Source organism: Gorilla gorilla, chromosome 1 (assembly GCF_029281585.2).
Source record: "Gorilla gorilla gorilla isolate KB3781 chromosome 1, NHGRI_mGorGor1-v2.1_pri, whole genome shotgun sequence".
NCBI classification, from domain to species: Eukaryota; Metazoa; Chordata; class Mammalia; order Primates; family Hominidae; genus Gorilla; species Gorilla gorilla.
The window spans coordinates 125,601,935-125,621,195 of NC_073224.2; the positions used below are offsets into that span (position 1 = coordinate 125,601,935).

Genomic DNA, 19,261 nt, shown 5'->3' on the forward strand with positions numbered 1-19,261 from the left:
CATTGGTGTGCTTCACCCATTAACTCATCATTTAACATTAGGTATATCTCCTAATGCTACCCCTCCTCCCTCCCCCCACCCTACAACAGGCCCCAGTGTGTGATGTTCCCCTTTCTGTGTCCATGTGTTCTCATTGTTCAATTCCCACCTGTGAGTAAGAACATGCGGTATTTGGTTTTTTGTCCTTGCAATAGTTTGCTAAGAATGATGGTTTCCAGCTTCATCCATGCCCCTACAAAGGACATGAACTCATCATTTTTTATAGCTGCATACTATTCCATGGTGTATATGTGCCACATTTTCTTAATCCAGTCTATCATTGCTGGATATTTGGCTTGGTTCCAAGTCTTTGCTATTGTGAATAGTGCCGCAATAAACATATGTGTGCATGTGTCTTTACAGCAGCATGATTTATAATCCTTTGGGTATACACCCACTAATGGGATGGCTGGGTCAAATGGTATTTCTAGTTCTAGATCCCTGAGGAATTGCCACACTGCCTTCCACAATCGTTGAACTAGTTTACAGTCCCACCAACAGTGTAAAAGTGTTCCTATTTCTCCACATCCTCTCCAGCATCTTCAACATTCTTAAAGAAAAGAATTTTCAACCCAGAATTTCATATCCAGCCAAACAAAGCTTCATAAGTGAAGGAGAAATAAATCCTTTACAGAGAAGCAAATGCTGAGAGATTTTGTCACCACCAGGCCTGCCTTACAAGAGCTCCTAAAGGAAGCACTAAACATGGAAAGGAACAACCGGTACCAGCCACTGCAAAAACATGCCAAACTGTAAAGACCATTGACGCTAGGAAGAAACTGGATCAACTAACGGGCGAAATAACCAGCTAACATCATAACGACAGGATCAAATTCACACATAACAATATTAACCTTAAATGTAAATGGGCTAAATGCCCCAGTTAAAAAAACACAGAATGGCAAATTGGATAAAGAGTCAAGACCCATCAGTGTGCTGTACTCAGGAAACCCATCTCACATGCAGAGACACACATAGGCTCAAAATAAAGGGATGGAGGAAGATCTACCAAGCAAATGGAAAACAAAAAAAGGCAGGGGTTGCAATCCTAGTCTCTGATAAAACAGACTTTAAACCAACAAAGATCAAAAGAGACAAAGAAGGCCACTACATAATGGTAAAGGGATCAATTCAACAAGAAGAGTTAACTATCCTAAATATATATGCACCCTATACAGGAGCACCCAGATTCATAAAGCAAGTCCTGAGAGACCTACAAAGAGATTTAGACTCCACGCAATCATCATGGGAGACTTTAACACCCCACTGTCAATATTAGACAGATCAATGAGACAGAAGCTTAACAAGGATATCCAGGACTTGAACTCAGCTCTCCAGCAAGCAGACCTAAAAGACATCTACAGAACTCTCCACCCCAAATCAACAGAATATACATTCTTCTCAGCACCACATCACACTTATTCCAAAATTGACCACATAGTTGGAAGTAAAGCAGTCGTCAGCAAATGTAAAAGAATGGAAATCACAACAAACTGTCAGACCACAGTGCAATCAAATTAGAACTCAGGATTAAGAAACTCACTCAAAACCGCACAACTACATGGAAACTGAACAACCTGCTCCTGAATGACTACTGAGAAAATAACAAAATGAAGGCAGAAATAAAGATGTTCTTTGAAACCAATGAGAACAAAGACACAACATACCAGAATCTCTGGGACACATTTAAAGCAATGTGTAGAGGGAAAATTATAGCACTAAATGCCCACAAGAGAAAGCAGAAAAGATCTAAAATTGACACCCTAACATCACAATTAAAATAACTAGAGAAGCAAAGCAAACAAATTCAAAAGCTAGCAGAAGACAAGAAGTAACTAAGATCAGAGCAGAACTAAAGGAGATAGAGACACAAAAAACCCTTCAAAAAATCAATGAATCCAGAGCTGGTTTTTTGAAAAGATCAACAAGAAAACCCTGTTTGGCTAGTTCACCTGGCTCATCTGATGGCAAGTTCCTATCTTGAGAGGACTATGAAATTAAAACCAAAACAAGTGCCACAAATAACATACAACATTGTAAATCAGCACAATTTGTAGCTGGGTGAATGGAAGAAATAGTTCTATTCATCACTTCCTCATTTTCCCTAAATCTACAATCTCCAGATGTCACTACTGAATTAACAGCCAACAATTCCACATCATTACCTGGGAGACACTGGCCCTTTTTCTTCCTCTTCCTCATCATCACTTTCATTTTCTGTAAATAAATTCAGAGAAGCAGGTCACATTAAGCAATTCATACTTCACATATGAACAAATCACTGTCCAGTCATAGCACAAGGACATAACTATTCTCAGTGCAAGAATAAGGATTCTGACAGGAATATTCTAGGGTGTCCTAGATTAACTTTGGTGAGAATTAGATGACCCTGCTTTCCAGACCCACAGGCCAAAATCTCCCTCTACGTGTAGACCATAATGCCATATTCCCTGCCTGAGTCAAAGTTAAACAAAATTTTTTCCCCAAAAAACAATCTACAAAAATTGGTCAAACAATTTTCTAAGAGTGTTGCTGCAATACGGACTTATATCACCAGGTAACATGGACATTAAATGTTTACAGGCATCTATACATGAAACAGGACTGATAGATAAATTTGAACAACTCTTGCTTTAAAAAGAATCTGTGATTTGGGAGGCCAAGACAGGTGAATCATTTGAGGTCATGAGTTCAGGACTACCCTGGCCAATATGGGGAAAGCCTGTCTCTACTAAAAATACAAAAATTAGCCAGATGTGATGTTGTGCACCTGTGGTCCCAGCAACTCAGGAGGCTGAGGCAGGAGAATCACTTGAATCTGGGAGGCAGAGGTTGCACCAAGCCAAGGTGGTGCCACTGCACTCCAGCCTGAGTGACAAAGCAAGACTCCATCGCAAAAATATATATATATATATATCCACGATGCTACAAAGAAACATTGGATCAGCCATTGCATTGACAGGGTGGAAAACCAGAGTCCAGCCTTGCTTTATGGAAATATATCAGCAAAGTAAAGAAGAAGTTTCCGTCCTGATTTCAGGGTGACTGTGCAGCTAAGCAAGCTGACTTAAAGGAGATCCAGATGAAAGCTGAGAGCAGTGAAGCCTGGGGAACAATATTTCCAAATACAAAGGCAAGGCTGCCAGCTTCCTTAAACAGGCATAGAAACTCCATGGACATTGTTCAGGGACAGATGACTTAATCACAGATGACAAGAGATACTGAATCGAAGCTAGGAGGCCTGACAGATACTGCCTGTGCACCTCCTGCACTCAGGTGACTATGAGATTGTCACACTTGCCTGGGGTTGAGGAACTTGATACTGGGGACTGGCAGACAAAGGCATGACATTAGCTGAGAAGGACAAAAAAACTCCCTGATATCTGTTTAGAAACACATCATAGTTTTCCATTCAAATGAATTTGTGTTTATAGAGCCTGTCTTCAGAGTTTATCTTCCTCAGCCTAGAGAGAGGTATGAGACACAAGGAAAACAGAGGCTACCTGGAATAATGTGTACAGCATCCTCCCATTCAACATGAGAGGATGAGCCAATGAGAGTTGAGTCGACTTTGTCTTCCTCAAATGTGATTTTGGTTTTCCTATGTGGCTGGTTGGAGTCAAAAGGGCCATGGCTATTTGAACAAGTGATGGCACATTCCTCCAGTGAGTCCTCAGGGACTTCCTTTTCTTCAGCCTTCTGCATCTCCCTGATGAGCCAGGTGGGACAGAGATGACAGAAGATTAAACACAGAGGGATTGGAACCCAGGGAGTCCTAGCTGGTTTTGACAGGCGGCATTAAGTGAGTGGTCCCAGAAAGCAAAATGGAGGTTCCCTTAAAGAGGGAAAATGCAATCCTGTTCTCTCTGAAACAGAGCATGGCTGCCATGGGAAACAGAGAGGAAGAGAGCAGCTGCTGTTCATTGCACTGGACAGATAGGAGCTGAGGAGGATGAAGACTCAGCTATCCCTGTACGGTGCAGACATGACACTCGGCACACATAGAGAAACATGACAGCTGCCGCACCCTGTGTCTAAGCTGGGTTATATTTCACATACTGTGGCCAAGCGAATGCGGGTTTTTGGCCCATCATAGATGCCAGAGAGGGTGTGCCTCCTAGATATTCCTCATATGTTACCATCCATTAATTGTTCCTGAATATTCAGTGTTACCTGGGGGCAGACGATTCCTGCACTTTCTCAGCCACCTCAACTTGAACATCTTCATCGTCATCGTTGTCATTTTCTGTAAATACAGAAGTGTTCATTCAGATATTTCCCACTTCACAGTCTGCAAGCACAGTCAGCCCAATGTGCAACACAGACATGAACATCTAGGCATGGGTCACCGCTCAACTGAAAACTCTCACGTTTTATCTTTAACAGAATGCCCTGGCATGGTTTCCTGATCCATCAGGCAATGCATTTCTGATGTGGAGGGCCACCATCAAGATGTGGCCAAATATTGAAAAGACCTTTTGCTTCCCATATGACTGGAGGCTTGTGCAGCCTCTCTCTGGACGTTGGCAGCTGTCTCCCCAATCGTGCCAGATCTGATTCCCAGGCACAGGCTTGGTGTCCTGTCACAGTTTGCATTTCAAACCTCATTCTTTCTCTTAGAAGCAGACAAACTTGTCCCACAGTCCTCTATGCATCAGAAGATTTCAAGCCTCCAAGTGGCTTCTGCTGTGTTATTCAGGGACATTCTATCCATGGGGAGTGCTCCAGTCTGAAGCACTTCCTACCACAAAACACCCCCACATCAAGTGCCTTCTCCAACATCACATGGCAAGGGGCTTCATCTCATTTTGGAAAGCAGTTGTAAGTGTTCCCACATTTGAATGCTTCAGACCCTTGCAAGAGACAATTTGTCTGCCACGGAGAGAGAGAAACTCAGGAAGGACAAGTCATTCACTCTCTGACAGTTACTAGGAACATTGCCGAAAGACAGCCTGGGAACCTCCATTCTTAGCCCAGAGCTCTTTTCACTCTAACAAGCCTGCTCCCATCGCAGCCTCCTTCCTGTCCTTTAAAACTAGACAGATGCTGCCTCTTGCTCCAAAGACCACCTTCCATCAAGGGAGGAGGGACACTTGCAATACTGTGACCTCCAACCCCATGGGTTTCCCATCTCCGTTCTTACCCAGGAAGTCCTGGTCATGTCATGGCCACATAGGTGTAGCAGAAAAAAACCCCGCTGATACAACTGTCATTGTGAAAGTATGGAGGTCTGGAGCCTCTCATAAGCCTGGGGTTTGGGGTCATCAGGGCCTATGGCCACCTTACCTGGGCTGAGCTTTTGGACAAGTTGCTGTGCCAGTCTACACCCCTCAGCCAGCTGTTCTTGGAGGTCCTGCCCCTGGGACTTGTCCGGCTCATCCGGAGTGAGGAGGGCCTGGAGATGCTCATTCAATGAGCGGGAGGCATCTCTCCCTTCCCGTAACTTCTCCTTTAACTGGGTCAGCTCTCGTTCCTGAGAGTGAACCAGGACTTTATATTGCCTAAGGTGAGACGGTAGAGAAAATTTAAGAGTAGAAAGAGTTGAGTGACCCGTTCAAATATTGCAACAGAGACTTCTGAGACAATGTCCTCAAGGAGACCTTCAAGCAGAAGGTCAGCACATGTTGAAAGGAATGTCTGTGGCCAAGAGAAAGAATAGAAAATGGTTTACAGGCTTCCTCTGTATCAGAGAGGGCTCCTGCAAGCTCCTCGATGATGTTCCATTCATCTTTCCCTTCTGTAAACAAAAGTAGGTGTCTTCCTAATTCCGTTTCAAAAAGACATCCTTTCAGTTCCTCACTCTGGCCATGGACATTTCCATGTGAAAATACACATGGTGCATCTTGCGGCCACTAGATACAAAGCCATGTACAGAAATGAGGCCAGATGCAGATGGGGCGAATTGAAAAGACGAAAGAAGAAAAGAATGACAGGGTCGAGAAGGCAACATTGATTGAGTGAAAGAATGAGAAGCCGCAGTCAGTCAGGAGGTGATTCTCACTAAGGGTAAGTGGGGTGGTGACGGCACACCATTTTGAGTATACTGAATGCTGCTGTGTGGTTCACACTCCTTTGGTTAATTTTGTGTTATGTAAATTTCACATCAACAATTACTTGTTTGAAAAAGAGAAAACAAAGCTCTGAGAAACAACTGCAACCCATACATTTTTATTATACCTCTTCTCTGCTTGATAAATACTTGTGTGTTGCGAGCCTGCCATGGCAATTCCTGCCCTTCCCCTGGCCCAGCTTCGTTCTTACTTCTCCCCACCGAGCTGTTGTACTTCAGAGATTTACACACCTGCCCCCCTGCCTGCCCCCATGGGGTCCCCTCACCTGAGCTCCTCAGCTTGCTTGAGCTGCTCCGCAAGCTTCTCCTCCTTGAACTGTCGTCGCTCATTCCTCAGCATAGATTTTATGAGGTCTTCGCACTCTTCGTATTCTGAGAAAAGACAGACACGCCTGCCTCAGTGGAAGGCTGGACATGCTGCTGTGGTCATTGCCTACAGGGCAGGAGCCAGGTCCATCCCAAGGACAAAACTCTCCCCAGTACCAGGGTCTAGACAGGGATTTCCACATCTTTACTCTTCAGTCTCCTGACTTTCTGGCATCTGATCCTCCAAAATTTAGAGATGAAGAAAAAGAACCTCAAGGGCACATCAAGGAAGTTGACAAGATGATTCAACCACAACGAAGTGGAGTCAGAATTCACAGTCCCTGAGGTCTGACTCTGAATGCGGGGCCACTTTCCCAAGCCTTGCAGCCTCTCCTCTAAAACACTGCCCTGGGGCATGAAGTAGTGATTTCTTGTACAGTCGGGAAGGCCCCTAGGACTATGGGACTGATGGTTTCCCTTTTACTGGGAATTTCAAGGACAAGTATGCGAAAGATTTTTAAAATCTTTGATTTTTAAATCATATCTTCAGTTATGATTTTAAGAATCATATCTGAAGCATAAAGAGTGACACATAACACCATAAGGCCATGAAGGAAATATGCCCAAATGCTAATAAAGTGTGTGTTAATTTAGAAACAGCAGAATGAAGAACTAATAGATAGTGTTTACTGTGTGCCAATAAATGTTCTAGGAGATTGACAAGAAATAGCTCATGTAATTCACTGCAGCAATTTACAGAGGTAGGTATTATTGTAGTACCCTCTGAACAGGTGAGGAAACTGAGGGACAGACAAGACAAGCAACTTGGATGGAGCCCAGGAGACAGGCCCACGGTCCCTGCTCTGTACACTGCACTGCTATCTCCACACATTCTCGGGTGCGATCTTTCTTCCTCTTTAGCAACAAGACTCTGTGCCCCAGGAAGCAGGACTTCACTCTCACCAAGCTACTCTCTGCTTTTTATTCTTATTTTTATTTATCATTATTATTATTATTATTATTTTTACCAGTCTCGCCCTGTCGCCCAGGCTGGAGTGCAATGGCAAAATCTTGGCTCACTGCAACCTCAGCCTCCTGGGTTCAAAGGATTCTCCTGCCTCAGCCTCCTGAGCAGGGGTGATTACAGTCACCTGCCACCACGCCCATCTACTTTTTGTATTTTTAGTGGAGATGGGGTTTCTCCATGTTGCCCAGGCTGGTCTCAAACTCCTGACCTCATGATCTGCCCGCCTCAGCCTCCCAACGTGCTGGGATTACAGGAGTGAGCCACCATGCACGGCCCCTACTCCCTGCTCTTGATGCTGTCACTTATAGACAGCACAGGTTCTATTAGGAGTAGACTCCTCTTGAAGCCCCTCAGAGCAGGTACTGGCTACTATCACCAAGTTTCCCTCAGAGTCACTAGAACAGAGCTTTGCCTGTTGGGCCTCAACAGAAACTTGAACTGAATAAAAGTTCACTAGTCTCAGACATTTAGAACAACAGACTAGATGTTATTTGTCTGCAGGATCTTATATGGTACAGAGAGGATTCTTGAAAACACGATTGAGCCTCTTGGAGAAAACAGGTCATTCTGTGCCTGTGTCAGAAATCAATAAATGGCAGTTTAACTCTAGTCCCACCCCCACCTGATTGCAAACATGGAAAGTTGCTAAATACTTAGGGTACCTCTGTCTTCCAACTTTAACAAAATGTTAAAATACCCATTTCTGTTTTCCTAGAAGTACAGGAAGGATGAAATTATTTTTGATGGAGAGAGCATTTAGTGTCTCAGAGAGAAGACAGGACATCATTCATCACTTTCGTGATGGTGAGCCTATAGATCTTACTGTATTTCTTCTGTCCGTTGGCCAGGAAGCCGGCCAGTTGAGTTACCAAACATTTCTCTTGGAGGCTTCTGAACTGCTGTTTCTTCTCTGCCAGCTGGGGGCGCAATTTCTCATTGATTTCTAGAATGTTCATCTCTGCCTTCTCGCTGGACAAAGGGCTGGCTGATACCACCATGCTGACGTTTGTGGCACAAGAGGTGGGGCCAGGGACTGGGGTGAAGAAAGGCAAACACATGATGAGTTAAAAACTGGTGAAATCAAATAGGCTTAATCAGGACTGAGGGATGTCACTGGCAGCCTTGTCTACTTATTTGAAGATGTTGTTTCCCTGGTTTCACTCTTGTCATCTCCAGTCTTGATCTCCTTTAAGTCAACTTGTCTTAGCTATGCAGTCACCTTGAAACCAAGATATAAACACTTCTACACTTTTCTTGCTTATACGTTTCTACAAACCAAGGCTTGGCCCTGAGATTTTTACCCCATCAGTGGCCAATGTTTCTGTGTAGCACAAAAGATTTCATTTTGCTTTTTAAATTTTTTTCTTTTTTTGTTTTTTTGTTTTTTGTTTGAGACGGAGTCTCACTCTGTCACGCAGGCTGCAGTGCAGAGGCACAATCTCAGCTCACTGCCACCTCTGCCTCCCAGGTTCAAGCGATTCTCATCCCTCAGCCTGCCAAGCATCTGGGATTACAAGCGCCAAGTAACATGCCAGCTAATTTTTGTATTTTTAGTAGAGATGGGGTTTCGCCATCTTGGACAGGCTGGTTTCGAACTCCTGACCTCAGGTGTTCCGCCTACCTCAGCCTCCCAAAGTGCTGGGATTAAGATGTGAGCCAGCGCCCCTGGTCAGAGACTTACTTTTTTTTTTTTCTTTTTGAGATGGAGTCTCGCTCTGTCTCCCAGGCTGGAGTGCAGTGGCACAATCTCGGCTCACTGCAAGCTCCGGTTCCTGGGTTCATGCCATTCTCCTGCCTCAGCCTCCTGAGTAGCTGGGACTACAGGCACCCAACACCGTGCCCAGCTAATTTTATTTTTTTTTTTTGTATTTTCAGTAAAGACGGGGCTTCACCGTGTTAGCCAGGATGGTCTCGATCTCCTGACCTCGTGATCCACCCGCCCCGGCCTCCCAAAGTGCTGGGATTACATGTGTGAGCCACCGCGCCAGGCCGAGACTTCTTATTAATAGCTAAGACAAGCCAATGAAAAGGAGAGAGAGTCTAGCCTGAGAGGAGTGAACGAGGGTGGGAGGAACGTCTCAGCCGATCCTCCCACCTAAGTCTCCTGAGCAGTTGGGACTATAGGCATGCAGCACCATGCCTGCCTAATTTTTTGTATTCTTTGTAAAGATGGGTTTCACCATATTGTCCAGGCTGGTCTTCAACTCCTGAACTCAAGTCATCCTCCCACTTGGGCCTTCCAAAGTGCTGTGATTATATGTGTGAGTCACAGCACCTAGCTCCATCCTAGTTTCTGACTAAAACAATAACAATATGTGTATATACAGCCTGTCCTCAGAATTGATCTTCCATAGCCTAGACAGAGGTATGAGACGCAAGGAAAATAGAGGCTACCTGGGAGAATGTTTAGAGCATCCTGACATTCATCATGAGAGGATTCTCTGTCTACAACCAGAGTTGAGTTGACTTCGTCTTCCTCAAATGTGATTTTGATGTTCTTGTGAGGCTGGTTGGAGTCACAAGGGCCGTGGCTATTTGAACAAGTGATGGCACATTCCTCCAGTGAGTCCTCAGGGACTTTGCTCTCTTCAGCCTTCTGCACCTCCCTGACGAGACAGGTGGGACAGAGATGACAGAAGATTAAACACAGAGGGATTGGACCCCAGGGAGTCCTAGCTGGTTTTGACAGGCGGCATTAAGAGAGTGGTCCCAGAAAGCAAAATGGAGGTTCCCTTAAAGAGGGAACAGGCAATCCTCTTCTCTCTGCAACAGAGCATGGCTGCCATGGGAGCCAGAGAGGAAGAGAGCAGCTGGTGTTCAGTGCACTGGACAGATAGGAGCTGAGGAGGATGAAGACTCAGCTATCCCTGTATGGTACAGACATGACACTTGGCACACATAGAGAAACACGACAGCTGCCGCACCCTGTGTCTAAGCTGGGTTCAATTTCACATACTGTGGCCAAGGGGATGCGGGCTTTTGGCCCACCATAGATGCCAGAGAGGGTGTGCCTCCTAGACATTTTCATATGTTACCACCCATTACTTGCTCCTGAGTATTCGGTGTTACCTGGGGGGAGATGATTTCTGCACCTTCTCAGCCTCCTCAACTTGAACATCTTCATCCTCATCTTCGTCATTTTCTATAAATACAAAATGTTCGTTCAGATATTTCCCACTTCACATTCCACAAGCACAGTCAGTCAGCCCAACGTGCACAGAGACATGAACATCTACGTATGGTTCAGCATTGTACTGAAAACTCTCATGTTTTATCTTTCACAAAATGCCCTGGCATGGTTTCCTGATCCATCGGGCAATGCATTTCTGATGTGGAGGGCCACCATCAAGATGTGGCCAAATACTGAAAAGACCTTTTGCTTCCCATATCACTGGAGGCTTGTGCAGCCTCTCTCTGGACTTTGGCCGCTGTCTCCCCCATCCTGCCACAGATCTGATTCCCAGGAACAGGCTTGGTGTCCTGTCACAGTTCGCATTTCAAACCTCATTCTTTCTCTTAGGAGAGGACAAACTTGTCCCACAGTCCTCTATGCGTCATGAGACTGCACAGGCCCTCCATGTGGCTTTTGCTGTGTTATTCAGGGACATTCTATCCATGGGGAGTGCTCCAGTCTGAAGCACTTCCTACCACCAAATGCCCCCACATCAAGTGCCTTCTCCAACACCACATGGAGAGGGGCTTCATCTCATTTTGAAAAGCATTCGTAAGTGTTCCCATATTTGGATGCTTCAGACCCTTGCAAGAGACAATTTGTCTGCCTTTGCAGATGGAGAGAGAGAAACTCTGGAAAGATAAATCACTCACTCACCGACACTTACTAAGAACATTGCCAAAAGACAGCCTGGGAACCTTCATTCTTAGCCCAGAGCTCTTTTCACTCCAACAAGCGCCCTCCCATCACAGCCTCCTTCCTGTCCTTTAAAACTAGACAGATGCTGCCTCTTGCTCCAAAGACCACCTTCCATCAAGGAAGGAGGGACACTTGCAATACTGTGACCTCCAACCCCATGGGTTTCCCATCTCCGTTCTTACCCAGGAAGTCCTGGTCATGTCATGGCCACATAGGTGTAGCAGAAAAAAACCCCGCTGATACAACTGTCATTGTGAAAGTATGGAGGTCTGGAGCCTCTCATAAGCCTGGGGTTTTGGGTCATCAGGGCCTATGGCCACCTTACCTGGGCTGAGCTTTTGGACAAGTTGCTGTGCCAGTCTACACCCCTCAGCCAGCTGTTCTTGGAGGTCCTGCCCCTGGGACTTGTCCGGCTCATCCGGAGTGAGGAGGGCCTGGAGATGCTCATTCAATGAGCGGGAGGCATCTCTCCCTTCCCGTAACTTCTCCTTTAACTGGGTCAGCTCTCGTTCCTGAGAGTGAACCAGGACTTTATATTGCCTAAGGTGAGACGGTAGAGAAAATTTAAGAGTAGAAAGAGTTGAGTGACCCGTCCAAATATTGCAACAGAGACTTCTGAGACAATGTCCTCAAGGAGACCTTCAAGCAGAAGGTCAGCACATGTTGAAAGGAATGTCTGTGGCCAAGAGAAAGAATAGAAAATGGTTTACAGGCTTCCTCTGTATCAGAGAGGGCTCCTGCAAGATCCTCGATGATGTTCCATTCATCTTTCCCTTCTGTAAACAAAAGTAGGTGTCTTCCTAATTCCGTTTCAAAAAGACATCCTTTCAGTTCCTCACTCTGGCCATGGACATTTCCATGTGAAAATACACATGGTGCATCTTGCGGCCACTAGATACAAAGCCATGTACAGAAATGAGGCCAGATGCAGATGGGGCGAATTGAAAAGACGAAAGAAGAAAAGAATGACAGGGTCGAGAAGGCAACATTGATTGAGTGAAAGAATGAGAAGCCGCAGTCAGTCAGGAGGTGATTCTCACTAAGGGTAAGTGGGGTGGTGACGGCACACCATTTTGAGTATACTGAATGCTGCTGTGTGGTTCACACTCCTTTGGTTAATTTTGTGTTATGTAAATTTCACATCAACAATTACTTGTTTGAAAAAGAGAAAACAAAGCTCTGAGAAACAACTGCAACCCATACATTTTTATTATACCTCTTCTCTGCTTGATAAATACTTGTGTGTTGCGAGCCTGCCATGGCAATTCCTGCCCTTCCCCTGGCCCAGCTTCGTTCTTACTTCTCCCCACCGAGCTGTTGTACTTCAGAGATTTACACACCTGCCCCCCTGCCTGCCCCCATGGGGTCCCCTCACCTGAGCTCCTCAGCTTGCTTGAGCTGCTCCGCAAGCTTCTCCTCCTTGAACTGTCGTCGCTCATTCCTCAGCATAGATTTTATGAGGTCTTCGCACTCTTCGTATTCTGAGAAAAGACAGACACGCCTGCCTCAGTGGAAGGCTGGACATGCTGCTGTGGTCATTGCCTACAGGGCAGGAGCCAGGTCCATCCCAAGGACAAAACTCTCCCCAGTACCAGGGTCTAGACAGGGATTTCCACATCTTTACTCTTCAGTCTCCTGACTTTCTGGCATCTGATCCTCCAAAATTTAGAGATGAAGAAAGAGAACCTCAAGGGCACATCAAGGAAGTTGACAAGATGATTCAACCACAACGAAGTGGAGTCAGAATTCACAGTCCCTGAGGTCTGACTCTGAATGCGGGGCCACTTTCCCAAGCCTTGCAGCCTCTCCTCTAAAACACTGCCCTGGGGCATGAAGTAGTGATTTCTTGTACAGTCGGGAAGGCCCCTAGGACTATGGGACTGATGGTTTCCCTTTTACTGGGAATTTCAAGGACAAGTATGCGAAAGATTTTTAAAATCTTTGATTTTTAAATCATATCTTCAGTTATGATTTTAAGAATCATATCTGAAGCATAAAGAGTGACACATAACACCATAAGGCCATGAAGGAAATATGCCCAAATGCTAATAAAGTGTGTGTTAATTTAGAAACAGCAGAATGAAGAACTAATAGATAGTGTTTACTGTGTGCCAATAAATGTTCTAGGAGATTGACAAGAAATAGCTCATGTAATTCACTGCAGCAATTTACAGAGGTAGGTATTATTGTAGTACCCTCTGAACAGGTGAGGAAACTGAGGGACAGACAAGACAAGCAACTTGGATGGAGCCCAGGAGACAGGCCCACGGTCCCTGCTCTGTACACTGCACTGCTATCTCCACACATTCTCGGGTGCGATCTTTCTTCCTCTTTAGCAACAAGACTCTGTGCCCCAGGAAGCAGGACTTCACTCTCACCAAGCTACTCTCTGCTTTTTATTCTTATTTTTATTTATCATTATTATTATTATTATTATTTTTACCAGTCTCGCCCTGTCGCCCAGGCTGGAGTGCAATGGCAAAATCTTGGCTCACTGCAACCTCAGCCTCCTGGGTTCAAAGGATTCTCCTGCCTCAGCCTCCTGAGCAGGGGTGATTACAGTCACCTGCCACCACGCCCATCTACTTTTTGTATTTTTAGTGGAGATGGGGTTTCTCCATGTTGCCCAGGCTGGTCTCAAACTCCTGACCTCATGATCTGCCCGCCTCAGCCTCCCAACGTGCTGGGATTACAGGAGTGAGCCACCATGCACGGCCCCTACTCCCTGCTCTTGATGCTGTCACTTATAGACAGCACAGGTTCTATTAGGAGTAGACTCCTCTTGAAGCCCCTCAGAGCAGGTACTGGCTACTATCACCAAGTTTCCCTCAGAGTCACTAGAACAGAGCTTTGCCTGTTGGGCCTCAACAGAAACTTGAACTGAATAAAAGTTCACTAGTCTCAGACATTTAGAACAACAGACTAGATGTTATTTGTCTGCAGGATCTTATATGGTACAGAGAGGATTCTTGAAAACACGATTGAGCCTCTTGGAGAAAACAGGTCATTCTGTGCCTGTGTCAGAAATCAATAAATGGCAGTTTAACTCTAGTCCCACCCCCACCTGATTGCAAACATGGAAAGTTGCTAAATACTTAGGGTACCTCTGTCTTCCAACTTTAACAAAATGTTAAAATACCCATTTCTGTTTTCCTAGAAGTACAGGAAGGATGAAATTATTTTTGATGGAGAGAGCATTTAGTGTCTCAGAGAGAAGACAGGACATCATTCATCACTTTCGTGATGGTGAGCCTATAGATCTTACTGTATTTCTTCTGTCCGTTGGCCAGGAAGCCGGCCAGTTGAGTTACAAAACATTTCTCTTGGAGGCTTCTGAACTGCTGTTTCTTCTCTGCCAGCTGGGGGCGCAATTTCTCATTGATTTCTAGAATGTTCATCTCTGCCTTCTCGCTGGACAAAGGGCTGGCTGATACCACCATGCTGACGTTTGTGGCACAAGAGGTGGGGCCAGGGACTGGGGTGAAGAAAGGCAAACACATGATGAGTTAAAAACTGGTGAAATCAAATAGGCTTAATCAGGACTGAGGGATGTCACTGGCAGCCTTGTCTACTTATTTGAAGATGTTGTTTCCCTGGTTTCACTCTTGTCATCTCCAGTCTTGATCTCCTTTAAGTCAACTTGTCTTAGCTATGCAGTCACCTTGAAACCAAGATATAAACACTTCTACACTTTTCTTGCTTATACGTTTCTATAAAGCAAGGCTTGGCCCTGAGATTTTTACCCCATCAGTGGCCAATGTTTCTGTGTAGCACAAAAGATTTCATTTTGCTTTTTAAATTTTTTTCTTTTTTTGTTTTTTTGTTTTTTGTTTGAGACGGAGTCTCACTCTGTCACGCAGGCTGCAGTGCAGAGGCACAATCTCAGCTCACTGCCACCTCTGCCTCCCGGGTTCAAGCGATTCTCATCCCTCAGCCTGCCAAGCATCTGGGATTACAAGCGCCAAGTAACATGCCAGCTAATTTTTGTATTTTTAGTAGAGATGGGGTTTCGCCATCTTGGACAGGCTGGTTTCGAACTCCTGACCTCAGGTGTTCCGCCTACCTCAGCCTCCCAAAGTGCTGGGATTAAGATGTGAGCCAGCGCCCCTGGTCAGAGACTTACTTTTTTTTTTTCTTTTTGAGATGGAGTCTCGCTCTGTCTCCCAGGCTGGAGTGCAGTGGCACAATCTCGGCTCACTGCAAGCTCCGGTTCCTGGGTTCATGCCATTCTCCTGCCTCAGCCTCCTGAGTAGCTGGGACTACAGGCACCCACCACCGTGCCCAGCTAATTTTTTTTTTTTTTTTTTTTTGTATTTTCAGTAAAGACGGGGCTTCACCGTGTTAGCCAGGATGGTCTCGATCTCCTGACCTCGTGATCCACCCGCCCCGGCCTCCCAAAGTGCTGGGATTACATGTGTGAGCCACCGCGCCAGGCCGAGACTTCTTATTAATAGCTAAGACAAGCCAATGAAAAGGAGAGAGAGTCTAGCCTGAGAGGAGTGAACGAGGGTGGGAGGAACGTCTCAGCCGATCCTCCCACCTAAGTCTCCTGAGCAGTTGGGACTATAGGCATGCAGCACCATGCCTGCCTAATTTTTTGTATTCTTTGTAAAGATGGGTTTCACCATATTGTCCAGGCTGGTCTTCAACTCCTGAACTCAAGTCATCCTCCCACTTGGGCCTTCCAAAGTGCTGTGATTATATGTGTGAGTCACAGCACCTAGCTCCATCCTAGTTTCTGACTAAAACAATAACAATATGTGTATATACAGCCTGTCCTCAGAATTGATCTTCCATAGCCTAGACAGAGGTATGAGACGCAAGGAAAATAGAGGCTACCTGGGAGAATGTTTAGAGCATCCTGACATTCATCATGAGAGGATTCTCTGTCTACAACCAGAGTTGAGTTGACTTCGTCTTCCTCAAATGTGATTTTGATGTTCTTGTGAGGCTGGTTGGAGTCACAAGGGCCGTGGCTATTTGAACAAGTGATGGCACATTCCTCCAGTGAGTCCTCAGGGACTTTGCTCTCTTCAGCCTTCTGCACCTCCCTGACGAGACAGGTGGGACAGAGATGACAGAAGATTAAACACAGAGGGATTGGACCCCAGGGAGTCCTAGCTGGTTTTGACAGGCGGCATTAAGAGAGTGGTCCCAGAAAGCAAAATGGAGGTTCCCTTAAAGAGGGAACAGGCAATCCTCTTCTCTCTGCAACAGAGCATGGCTGCCATGGGAGCCAGAGAGGAAGAGAGCAGCTGGTGTTCAGTGCACTGGACAGATAGGAGCTGAGGAGGATGAAGACTCAGCTATCCCTGTATGGTACAGACATGACACTTGGCACACATAGAGAAACACGACAGCTGCCGCACCCTGTGTCTAAGCTGGGTTCAATTTCACATACTGTGGCCAAGGGGATGCGGGCTTTTGGCCCACCATAGATGCCAGAGAGGGTGTGCCTCCTAGACATTTTCATATGTTACCACCCATTACTTGCTCCTGAGTATTCGGTGTTACCTGGGGGGAGATGATTTCTGCACCTTCTCAGCCTCCTCAACTTGAACATCTTCATCCTCATCTTCGTCATTTTCTATAAATACAAAATGTTCGTTCAGATATTTCCCACTTCACATTCCACAAGCACAGTCAGTCAGCCCAACGTGCACAGAGACATGAACATCTACGTATGGTTCAGCATTGTACTGGAAACTCTCATGTTTTATCTTTCACAAAATGCCCTGGCATGGTTTCCTGATCCATCGGGCAATGCATTTCTGATGTGGAGGGCCACCATCAAGATGTGGCCAAATACTGAAAAGACCTTTTGCTTCCCATATCACTGGAGGCTTGTGCAGCCTCTCTCTGGACTTTGGCTGCTGTCTCCCCCATCCTGCCACAGATCTGATTCCCAGGAACAGGCTTGGTGTCCTGTCACAGTTCGCATTTCAAACCTCATTCTTTCTCTTAGGAGAGGACAAACTTGTCCCACAGTCCTCTATGCGTCATGAGACTGCACAGGCCCTCCATGTGGCTTTTGCTGTGTTATTCAGGGACATTCTATCCATGGGGAGTGCTCCAGTCTGAAGCACTTCCTACCACCAAATGCCCCCACATCAAGTGCCTTCTCCAACACCACATGGAGAGGGGCTTCATCTCATTTTGAAAAGCATTCGTAAGTGTTCCCATATTTGGATGCTTCAGACCCTTGCAAGAGACAATTTGTCTGCCTTTGCAGATGGAGAGAGAGAAACTCTGGAAAGATAAATCACTCACTCACCGACACTTACTAAGAACATTGCCAAAAGACAGCCTGGGAACCTTCATTCTTAGCCCAGAGCTCTTTTCACTCCAACAAGCGCCCTCCCATCACAGCCTCCTTCCTGTCCTTTAAAACTAGACAGATGCTGCCTCTTGCTCCAAAGACCACCTTCCATCAAGGAAGGAGGGACACTTGCAATACTGTGACCTCCAACCCCATGGGTTTCCCATCTCCGTTCTTACCCAGGAAGTCCTGGTCATGTCATGGCCACATAGGTGTAGCAGAAAAAAACCCCGCTGATACAACTGTCATTGTGAAAGTATGGAGGTCTGGAGCCTCTCATAAGCCTGGGGTTTTGGGTCATCAGGGCCTATGGCCACCTTACCTGGGCTGAGCTTTTGGACAAGTTGCTGTGCCAGTCTACACCCCTCAGCCAGCTGTTCTTGGAGGTCCTGCCCCTGGGACTTGTCCGGCTCATCCGGAGTGAGGAGGGCCTGGAGATGCTCATTCAATGAGCGGGAGGCATCTCTCCCTTCCCGTAACTTCTCCTTTAACTGGGTCAGCTCTCGTTCCTGAGAGTGAACCAGGACTTTATATTGCCTAAGGTGAGACGGTAGAGAAAATTTAAGAGTAGAAAGAGTTGAGTGACCCGTCCAAATATTGCAACAGAGACTTCTGAGACAATGTCCTCAAGGAGACCTTCAAGCAGAAGGTCAGCACATGTTGAAAGGAATGTCTGTGGCCAAGAGAAAGAATAGAAAATGGTTTACAGGCTTCCTCTGTATCAGAGAGGGCTCCTGCAAGATCCTCGATGATGTTCCATTCATCTTTCCCTTCTGTAAACAAAAGTAGGTGTCTTCCTAATTCCGTTTCAAAAAGACATCCTTTCAGTTCCTCACTCTGGCCATGGACATTTCCATGTGAAAATACACATGGTGCATCTTGCGGCCACTAGATACAAAGCCATGTACAGAAATGAGGCCAGATGCAGATGGGGCGAATTGAAAAGACGAAAGAAGAAAAGAATGACAGGGTCGAGAAGGCAACATTGATTGAGTGAAAGAATGAGAAGCCGCAGTCAGTCAGGAGGTGATTCTCACTAAGGGTAAGTGGGGTGGTGACGGCACACCATTTTGAGTATACTGAATGCTGCTGTGTGGTTCACACTCCTTTGGTTAATTTTGTGTTATGTAAATTTCACATCAACAATTACTTGTTTGAAAAAGAGAAAACAAAGCTCTGAGAAACAACTGCAACCCATACATTTTTATTATACCTCTTCTCTGCTTGATAAATACTTGTGTGTTGCGAGCCTGCCATGGCAATTCCTGCCCTTCCCCTGGCCCAGCTTCGTTCTTACTTCTCCCCACCGAGCTGTTGTACTTCAGAGATTTACACACCTGCCCCCCTGCCTGCCCCCATGGGGTCCCCTCACCTGAGCTCCTCAGCTTGCTTGAGCTGCTCCGCAAGCTTCTCCTCCTTGAACTGTCGTCGCTCATTCCTCAGCATAGATTTTATGAGGTCTTCGCACTCTTCGTATTCTGAGAAAAGACAGACACGCCTGCCTCAGTGGAAGGCTGGACATGCTGCTGTGGTCATTGCCTACAGGGCAGGAGCCAGGTCCATCCCAAGGACAAAACTCTCCCCAGTACCAGGGTCTAGACAGGGATTTCCACATCTTTACTCTTCAGT

General features: G+C 46.0%; 1 protein-coding gene across 2 annotated transcripts in view; it reads right to left on the reverse strand.

Annotated features, from left to right (window-relative positions):
- The window catches only part of LOC129525330 (neuroblastoma breakpoint family member 1-like), a 79,415-nt gene that overhangs the window by 10,046 nt on the left and 50,108 nt on the right, over positions 1-19,261 (reverse strand). For both annotated transcript variants that reach the window (XM_063698343.1, XM_055355280.2), the window contains 15 exons: positions 19,005-19,110; positions 17,955-18,169; positions 16,828-16,900; positions 16,153-16,364; positions 14,579-14,788; positions 12,689-12,794; positions 11,639-11,853; positions 10,512-10,584; positions 9,837-10,048; positions 8,266-8,475; positions 6,376-6,481; positions 5,326-5,540; positions 4,213-4,285; positions 3,543-3,748; positions 2,205-2,256 (listed from right to left, as the gene is read on the reverse strand). In XM_063698343.1, the coding sequence (XP_063554413.1) occupies positions 2,205-2,256; positions 3,543-3,748; positions 4,213-4,285; positions 5,326-5,540; positions 6,376-6,481; positions 8,266-8,475; positions 9,837-10,048; positions 10,512-10,584; positions 11,639-11,853; positions 12,689-12,794; positions 14,579-14,788; positions 16,153-16,364; positions 16,828-16,900; positions 17,955-18,169; positions 19,005-19,110 (2,284 nt within the window). The remainder of the gene's footprint in view (positions 1-2,204; positions 2,257-3,542; positions 3,749-4,212; positions 4,286-5,325; positions 5,541-6,375; positions 6,482-8,265; positions 8,476-9,836; positions 10,049-10,511; positions 10,585-11,638; positions 11,854-12,688; positions 12,795-14,578; positions 14,789-16,152; positions 16,365-16,827; positions 16,901-17,954; positions 18,170-19,004; positions 19,111-19,261) is intronic.